The sequence below is a fragment of the Nerophis ophidion genome, linkage group LG04 (genome assembly GCF_033978795.1).
Source record: "Nerophis ophidion isolate RoL-2023_Sa linkage group LG04, RoL_Noph_v1.0, whole genome shotgun sequence".
NCBI classification, from domain to species: Eukaryota; Metazoa; Chordata; class Actinopteri; order Syngnathiformes; family Syngnathidae; genus Nerophis; species Nerophis ophidion.
Window position 1 is genome coordinate 4780035 of NC_084614.1, and position 9817 is coordinate 4789851.

Below are 9817 nucleotides of genomic sequence, written 5' to 3' on the forward strand. Positions count from 1 at the left end.
GATACTGTTGTTAGGGAAACCTCGTAAACAGGGATGCTGTTGTTAGGGAAAGACCGTAACCAGGGATGCTGTTGTTAGGTAAACATTGTAACCAGGGATGCTGTTGTTAGGGAAACCTAGTAAACATTGTTAGGGAAACATTGGTAACCAGGGATGCTGTTGTTAGGGAAACATTGTAAACAAGGATGCTGTTGTTAGGGAAAGACCGTAACCATGGATGCTGTTGTTAGGTAAACATCGTAAACAGGGATGCTGTTGTTAGGGAAACCTCGTAACCAGGGATGCTGTTGTCGGGGAAACATCGTAACCAGGGATGTTGTTGTCAGGGAAACATCGTAACCAGGGATGCTGTTGTTAGGGAAACATCGTAACCAGGGATACTTTTGTTAGGGAAACCTCGTAAACAGGGATGCTGTTGTTAGGGAAACATCGTAACCAGGGATGCTGTTGTTAGGGAAACATCGTAACCAGGGATACTGTTGTTAGGGAAACCTCGTAAACAGGAGGCTGTTGTTAGGGAAACATCGTAACCAGGGATACTGTTGTTAGGGAAACCTCGTAAACAGGGATGCTGTTGTTAGGGAAACATCGTAACCAGGGATGCTGTTGTTAGGGAAACATTGTAACCAGGGATACTGTTGTTAGGGAAACCTCGTAAACAGGGATCCTGTTGTTAGGGAAACATCGTAACCATGAATGCTGTTTTTAGGGAAACATTGGTAACCATGGATGCTGTTGTTAGGGAAACATCGTAATCAGGGATGCTGTTGTTAGGGAAACATCGTAACCAGGGATGTTGTTGTCAGGGAAACATCGTAACCAGGGATGCTGTTGTTAGGGAAACATCGTAACCAGGGATACTTTTGTTAGGGAAACCTCGTAAACAGGGATGCTGTTGTTAGGGAAACATCGTAACCAGGGATGCTGTTGTTAGGGAAACATCGTAACCAGGGATACTGTTGTTAGGGAACCCTCGTAAACAGGAGGCTGTTGTTAGGGAAACATCGTAACCAGGGATACTGTTGTTAGGGAAACCTCGTAAACAGGGATGCTGTTGTTAGGGAAACATCGTAACCAGGGATGCTGTTGTTAGGGAAACATTGTAACCAGGGATACTGTTGTTAGGGAAACCTCGTAAACAGGGATCCTGTTGTTAGGGAAACATCGTAACCATGAATGCTGTTTTTAGGGAAACATTGGTAACCATGGATGCTGTTGTTAGGGAAACATCGTAATCAGGGATGCTGTTGTTAGGGAAACATCGTAACCAGGGATGTTGTTGTTAGGGAAACATCGTAACCAGGGATACTGTTGTTAGGGAAACCTCGTAAACAGGAGGCTGTTGTTAGGGAAACATCGTAACCAGGGATACTGTTGTTAGGGAAACCTCGTAAACAGGGATGCTGTTGTTAGGGAAACATCGTAACCAGGGATGCTGTTGTTTGGGAAACATTGTAACCAGGGATACTGTTGTTAGGGAAACATCGTAATCAGGGATGCTGTTGTCCGGGAAACATCGTAACCAAGGGGACTGTTGTTAGGTAAAGATCATAACCAGGGATGCTGTTGTTAGGTAAACATCGTAACCAGGGATGTTGTTGTTAGGGAAACATTGGTTACCACGGATGCTGTTGTTAGGGAAACATTGTAACCAGGGATGCTGTTGCTAGGGAAACATTGGTTACCACGGATGCTGTTGCTAGGGAAACATTGTAACCAGGGATGCTGTTGTTAGTGAAACATTGTAAACAAGGATGCTGTTGTTAGGGAAAGACCATAACCAGGGATGCTGTTGTTAGGGAAACATCGTAACCATGGATGCTGTTGTTAGGGAAACATTGTAACCAGGGATGCTGTTGTTAGGTAAACATTGGTAACCAGGGATGCTGTTGTTAGGGAAACCTCGTAAACAGGGATGCTATTGTTAGGGAAACATCGTAACCAGGGATGCTGTTGTTAGGGAAACATCGTAACCAGGGATGCTGTTGTTAGGGAAACATTGGTAACCAGGGATGCTGTTGTTAGGGAAACATCATAACTAGGGATGCTGTTGTTAAGGAAACATCGTAACTGGGGATGCTGTTGTTAGGGAAACATCGTAACCAGGGATGCTGTTGTTAGGGAAACATTATAAACAAGGATGCTGTTGTTAGGGAAAGATCGTAACCAGGGATACTGTTGTTAGGGAAAGATCGTAACCAGGGATGTTGTTGTTAGGGAAACATCGTAACCAGGGATACTGTTGTTAGGGAAACCTCGTAAACAGGAGGCTGTTGTTAGGGAAACATCGTAACCAGGGATACTGTTGTTAGGGAAACCTCGTAAACAGGGATGCTGTTGTTAGGGAAACATCGTAACCAGGGATGCTGTTGTTTGGGAAACATTGTAACCAGGGATACTGTTGTTAGGGAAACATCGTAATCAGGGATGCTGTTGTCCGGGAAACATCGTAACCAAGGGGACTGTTGTTAGGTAAAGATCATAACCAGGGATGCTGTTGTTAGGGAAACATCGTAACCAGGGATGCTGTTGTTAGGTAAACATCGTAACCAGGGATGTTGTTGTTAGGGAAACATTGTAACCAGGGATGCTGTTGCTAGGGAAACATTGGTTACCACGGATGCTGTTGCTAGGGAAACATTGTAACCAGGGATGCTGTTGTCGGGGAAACATCGTAACCAGGGATGTTGTTGTCAGGGAAACATCGTAACCAGGGATGCTGTTGTTAGGGAAACATCGTAACCAGGGATACTTTTGTTAGGGAAACCTCGTAAACAGGGATGCTGTTGTTAGGGAAACATCGTAACCAGGGATGCTGTTGTTAGGGAAACATCGTAACCAGGGATACTGTTGTTAGGGAAACCTCGTAAACAGGAGGCTGTTGTTAGGGAAACATCGTAACCAGGGATACTGTTGTTAGGGAAACCTCGTAAACAGGGATGCTGTTGTTAGGGAAACATCGTAACCAGGGATGCTGTTGTTAGGGAAACATTGTAACCAGGGATACTGTTGTTAGGGAAACCTCGTAAACAGGGATCCTGTTGTTAGGGAAACATCGTAACCATGAATGCTGTTTTTAGGGAAACATTGGTAACCATGGATGCTGTTGTTAGGGAAACATCGTAATCAGGGATGCTGTTGTTAGGGAAACATCGTAACCAGGGATGTTGTTGTCAGGGAAACATCGTAACCAGGGATGCTGTTGTTAGGGAAACATCGTAACCAGGGATACTTTTGTTAGGGAAACCTCGTAAACAGGGATGCTGTTGTTAGGGAAACATCGTAACCAGGGATGCTGTTGTTAGGGAAACATCGTAACCAGGGATACTGTTGTTAGGGAACCCTCGTAAACAGGAGGCTGTTGTTAGGGAAACATCGTAACCAGGGATACTGTTGTTAGGGAAACCTCGTAAACAGGGATGCTGTTGTTAGGGAAACATCGTAACCAGGGATGCTGTTGTTAGGGAAACATTGTAACCAGGGATACTGTTGTTAGGGAAACCTCGTAAACAGGGATCCTGTTGTTAGGGAAACATCGTAACCATGAATGCTGTTTTTAGGGAAACATTGGTAACCATGGATGCTGTTGTTAGGGAAACATCGTAATCAGGGATGCTGTTGTTAGGGAAACATCGTAACCAGGGATGTTGTTGTTAGGGAAACATCGTAACCAGGGATACTGTTGTTAGGGAAACCTCGTAAACAGGAGGCTGTTGTTAGGGAAACATCGTAACCAGGGATACTGTTGTTAGGGAAACCTCGTAAACAGGGATGCTGTTGTTAGGGAAACATCGTAACCAGGGATGCTGTTGTTTGGGAAACATTGTAACCAGGGATACTGTTGTTAGGGAAACATCGTAATCAGGGATGCTGTTGTCCGGGAAACATCGTAACCAAGGGGACTGTTGTTAGGTAAAGATCATAACCAGGGATGCTGTTGTTAGGTAAACATCGTAACCAGGGATGTTGTTGTTAGGGAAACATTGGTTACCACGGATGCTGTTGTTAGGGAAACATTGTAACCAGGGATGCTGTTGCTAGGGAAACATTGGTTACCACGGATGCTGTTGCTAGGGAAACATTGTAACCAGGGATGCTGTTGTTAGTGAAACATTGTAAACAAGGATGCTGTTGTTAGGGAAAGACCATAACCAGGGATGCTGTTGTTAGGGAAACATCGTAACCATGGATGCTGTTGTTAGGGAAACATTGTAACCAGGGATGCTGTTGTTAGGTAAACATTGGTAACCAGGGATGCTGTTGTTAGGGAAACCTCGTAAACAGGGATGCTATTGTTAGGGAAACATCGTAACCAGGGATGCTGTTGTTAGGGAAACATCGTAACCAGGGATGCTGTTGTTAGGGAAACATTGGTAACCAGGGATGCTGTTGTTAGGGAAACATCATAACTAGGGATGCTGTTGTTAAGGAAACATCGTAACTGGGGATGCTGTTGTTAGGGAAACATCGTAACCAGGGATGCTGTTGTTAGGGAAACATTATAAACAAGGATGCTGTTGTTAGGGAAAGATCGTAACCAGGGATACTGTTGTTAGGGAAAGATCGTAACCAGGGATGTTGTTGTTAGGGAAACATCGTAACCAGGGATACTGTTGTTAGGGAAACCTCGTAAACAGGAGGCTGTTGTTAGGGAAACATCGTAACCAGGGATACTGTTGTTAGGGAAACCTCGTAAACAGGGATGCTGTTGTTAGGGAAACATCGTAACCAGGGATGCTGTTGTTTGGGAAACATTGTAACCAGGGATACTGTTGTTAGGGAAACATCGTAATCAGGGATGCTGTTGTCCGGGAAACATCGTAACCAAGGGGACTGTTGTTAGGTAAAGATCATAACCAGGGATGCTGTTGTTAGGGAAACATCGTAACCAGGGATGCTGTTGTTAGGTAAACATCGTAACCAGGGATGTTGTTGTTAGGGAAACATTGTAACCAGGGATGCTGTTGCTAGGGAAACATTGGTTACCACGGATGCTGTTGCTAGGGAAACATTGTAACCAGGGATGCTGTTGTTAGTGAAACATTGTAAACAAGGATGCTGTTGTTAGGGAAAGACCATAACCAGGGATGCTGTTGTTAGGGAAACATCGTAACCATGGATGCTGTTGTTAGGGAAACATTGTAACCAGGGATGCTGTTGTTTGGGAAACATTGTAACCAGGGATACTGTTGTTAGGGAAACATCGTAATCAGGGATGCTGTTGTCCGGGAAACATCGTAACCAAGGGGACTGTTGTTAGGTAAAGATCATAACCAGGGATGCTGTTGTTAGGGAAACATCGTAACCAGGGATGCTGTTGTTAGGTAAACATCGTAACCAGGGATGTTGTTGTTAGGGAAACATTGTAACCAGGGATGCTGTTGCTAGGGAAACATTGGTTACCACGGATGCTGTTGCTAGGGAAACATTGTAACCAGGGATGCTGTTGTTAGTGAAACATTGTAAACAAGGATGCTGTTGTTAGGGAAAGACCATAACCAGGGATGCTGTTGTTAGGGAAACATCGTAACCATGGATGCTGTTGTTAGGGAAACATTGTAACCAGGGATGCTGTTGTTAGGGAAACATTGGTAACCAGGGATGCTGTTGTTAGGGAAACCTCGTAAACAGGGATGCTATTGTTAGGGAAACATCGTAACCAGGGATGCTGTTTTTAGGGAAACATCGTAACCAGGGATGCTGTTGTTAGGGAAACATTGGTAACCAGGGATGCTGTTGTTAGGGAAACATCATAACTAGGGATGCTGTTGTTAAGGAAACATCGTAACTGGGGATGCTGTTGTTAGGGAAACATCGTAACCAGGGATGCTGTTGTTAGGGAAACATTATAAACAAGGATGCTGTTGTTAGGGAAAGATCGTAACCAGGGATACTGTTGTTAGGGAAAGATCGTAACCAAGGATACTGTTGTTAGGGAAACATCGTAACCAGGGATGCTGTTGTTAGGGAAACCTCGTAAACAGGGATGCTGTTGTTAGGGGAAACAACGTAACCGGGGATGCTGTTGTTAGGTAAACAGTTTGCAGGGATGCTGTCACTAAGGAAATGGTTACCATGGATGCTGTTGCTAGGATGCTGTTGCTAGGGAAACTTTTACCAGGGAAGCTTTAACTTGGGATGCTGTTGCTGGCAAAGGTCTTGGTAACCTGACTTCTTCCTGTGGCGTGTGCCCCGCAGGACCCTGATCACGGGCATGGCGTCGGGCAGCATCGTGGCGTTCAACATCGACTTTAACCGCTGGCACTACGAACACCAGAACCGCTACTGAGGACCGCCGAGCAGGTGGGAGGGTGTGGGGGCGGTTCTGTACCCCTGGCCCGGGGATTCTGATGGTACTACTTCCTGTGTGTGACCTCACACACACACACACACACACACTGAGCCCAAAGACACACACCGACATCGACGTGCGGAATGGCGGCGAGGAGGCGTGGCTTCTCGCTCGGTTCTTGTTCCGTTGGCGCCGGAAGGCTTCAGACTCGATTTGGTTCCTCCGTCATAACTTTGGCCCAGGAGGATTTGTACTCTTTCACCGCCGCAGATTTAGATGATGTAAATAAGCTCCGCCTCTTTAATTTATCGTCTGTAACATAGCGTGTAATATTCCCGACCACGCCAGGCCAAAGTCGAGGATGGTGATGGCTTTTTTTCTGCCGGAGACGTCAGCCGGCGCCGCGTTCGATTCCCGCTTTTATTTTTTCTACATCCGGTGAAGGCTCTGTCAAATATGTACATAAAGTCTCGCTTCGGAACCCGTTCGGAGACGAAAATCAGCTGACCGACAGCTTTCACTTTCACTTTCATTTGTTGACTTCAGGCAAAAATCAATGTTTGTTTTGTATTTGCACTTTACACCAATCGTTATTATTTATTATTATTATTATTATTATTCTAATTATTATGATTCTAATTCCGGTTCGGGTCCATGGATGTTTGTGTTTCCCGCGTGTGGCGAAGACGTTCTTCAGCAATACGACGCGCTCATCATTTCATCACGCCACAGGATCCGCCTCCAAAAAGAAGGAAGGAGAAAAAAAAAAAAACAAGCTGAAATATTTTTGGATCTATGAAACTCTTCAAAAAAAATAAACTATTGTATTCATGTTTTATTGCAAAGATGTAAAATATGACATGTGTGAGTTGGGGGAGGGGGGGACATCATGATAAGAAAAATAAATTATGCAAAGAATTTCCAGAGTTGGCTTTAACTTCCCTTGACCAGCAGGGGGCGCTTTTTTAATGGCGTCTAAAAAAAAAAAAAAAAAAAATTTCAACACAAACTGACTAAAAAGAGAATACAATGATTTGCAAATATTTTTCAACTTGTATTTAATCCAACAAGATATTTCATGTTCACACTGAAAAAACTTTATTTTTTGCAAAAATTAGCTCATTTGGAATTTGGTGCCTGTGACATGTTTCAAAAAAAGCGGCAAAATAGACTGAGAAAGTTACGGAATGCTCACCATACACTTATTTGGAACATCCCACAGGTGAACGGGCTGATTGGCAACAGGTGGGTTGCCATGATTGGGTATAAAAGCAGCTTCCGTGAAATCCACAAACAAGGACTCGGCTTTGTCAACAAATGCCGGAGCAAATTGTTTAGGAACGAAATTTCTCCGCCAGCTATTGCAAGAAATTTAGGGATTTCACCAACGACGCTTCGTAATATCACCGAAAGGTTCAGAGAATCTGGAGAAATCACTGCACCTAAGCATTGATATCACGCACCTTGGATCCCTCAGGCGGTACTGCATCAAAAACCGACATCAGTGTGTAAAGGATATCACCACATGGGCTCAGGAACACTTCGGAAAACCACTGTCGGTAATTACAGTTGGTTGCTACATCTGCTGCTAGTTAAAACTCTACTATGCAAAGCCAAAAGCCATTTTATCAACAACACCCGGAAACGCCGCCGGCTTCGCTGGATCCGAGCTTATCTAAGATGGACTGATGCAAAGTGTAAAAGTGTTCCGTGGTCTGACGAGTCCACATTTCAAGAATGAATGGGAAAGAATTCCACTTCAGAAATGTTATTTCCTCAGTTCCCAAACCTTTACTTAGTGTTGTTAAAAGGAAAGGCCATGTAACACACTGGTAAAAATGCCTTTTTTGCAATGTGTTGCTGCCATTAAATTCTAAGTTCATGATTATTTGTGAAAAATAACAAAGTTTCTCAGTGTGAACATGAAATATCTTGTATTTGCCGTCTATTCAATTGAATATAAGTTGAAAAGGATTTGTTGTATTCTCTTTTTATTTAGCATTTACACAACTTGACAACTTCACTGCTTTTGAGGTTGTTTACATTAACCCAACAAAAAAAAAAAAAGGTTCCAACAAAGACAAAGAAAGTGTAAAAAGTGGAAATGTTTGTCGTAGTAGGAGGGAAGAGTCCCAACAGTGTCACAGGAACAAAGACGACCATATTTGGTGTTACAGGAACCGGGACGACCATATTTGGGGTCACAGGAACAAAGACGACCATATTTGGGGTCACAGCAAGAAAGACAACTATATTTAGTTTCACAGGAACAAAGACGACCATATTTAGGGTCACAGGAACAAACACGATTATAATTGGGGTCGCAGGAACAAAGAAGACCATATTTGGGGTCACAGCAAGAAAGACAACTATATTTAGTTTCACAGGAACAAAGACGACCATATTTAGGGTCACAAGAACAAACACGATTATAATTGGGGTCGCAGGAACAAAGAAGACCATATTTGGGGTCACTAGAACAAAGACGACAATGTTTGGTGCCACAGCAACAAAGACGACCATAATTAGGCTCACAGGAACAAAAAAGACCATATTTGGGGTCACAGGAACAGAGATGGCTATTTTTGGGGTTCACAGGAACAAAGAAGACCATATTTGGTGTCACAGCAACAAAGACGACCATAATTAGGGTCACAGGAACAAAAAAGACCATATTTGGGGTCACAGGAACAAAGACGACCATTTTTGGTGTCACAGCGACAAAGATGACCATAATTGGGGTCGAAGGAACAAAAAAGACCACATTTGGGGTCACAGGAACAAAGACGACCATGTTTGGCGTCACAGCGACAAAGACAACCATAATTAGGGTAACAGGAACAAAAAAGACCATATTTGGGGTCACAAGAACAAAGACGACCATATTTGGGGTCACAGGAACAGAGATGACTATTTTTGGGGTTTACAGGAACAAAGAAGACCATATTTGGTGTCACAGCAACAAAGACGACCATAATTAGGTTCACAGGAACAAAAAAGACCATATTTAGGGTCACAGGAACAAAGACGACCATGTTTGGTGTCACAGCGACAAAGATGACCGTAATTGGGGTCGAAGGAACAAAAAAGACCACATTTGGGGTCACAGGAACAAAGACGACCATATTTGGTGTCACAGCAACAGAGATGACTATTTTTGGGGTCACAGGAACAAAGAAGACCATATTTGGGGTCTACAGAAAGAAAGACGACTATATTTGGTTTCACAGGAACAGAGACGACCATATTTGGGGTCACAGGAACAGAGACGACCATATTTGGGGTCACAGGAACAAAGACAACCATAATTAGGGTCACAGGAACAAAAAAGACCATATTTGAGGTCAAAGGAACAAAGACGACCATATTTGGTGTCACAGCAACAGAGATGACTATTTTTGGGGTCACAGGAACAAAGAAGACCATATTTGGGGTTACAGCAAGAAAGACGACTGTATTTGGTTTCACAGGAACAGAGACGACCATATTTGGGGTCACAGGAACAAAGACGACCATGTTTGGTGT

At 43.7% G+C, this 9817-nt stretch overlaps 1 protein-coding gene across 2 annotated transcripts in view; it reads left to right on the forward strand.

Moving 5' to 3' along the window:
* The window catches only part of LOC133550770 (neurobeachin-like), an 84726-nt gene extending 77425 nt beyond the window's left edge, over nucleotides 1-7301 (forward strand). For both annotated transcript variants that reach the window (XM_061896791.1, XM_061896792.1), the window contains exon 28: nucleotides 6199-7301. In XM_061896791.1, the coding sequence (XP_061752775.1) occupies nucleotides 6199-6289 (91 nt within the window). In that variant the 3' untranslated portion in view covers nucleotides 6290-7301. The remainder of the gene's footprint in view (nucleotides 1-6198) is intronic.
* Nucleotides 7302-9817: the final 2516 nt, after the last annotated feature.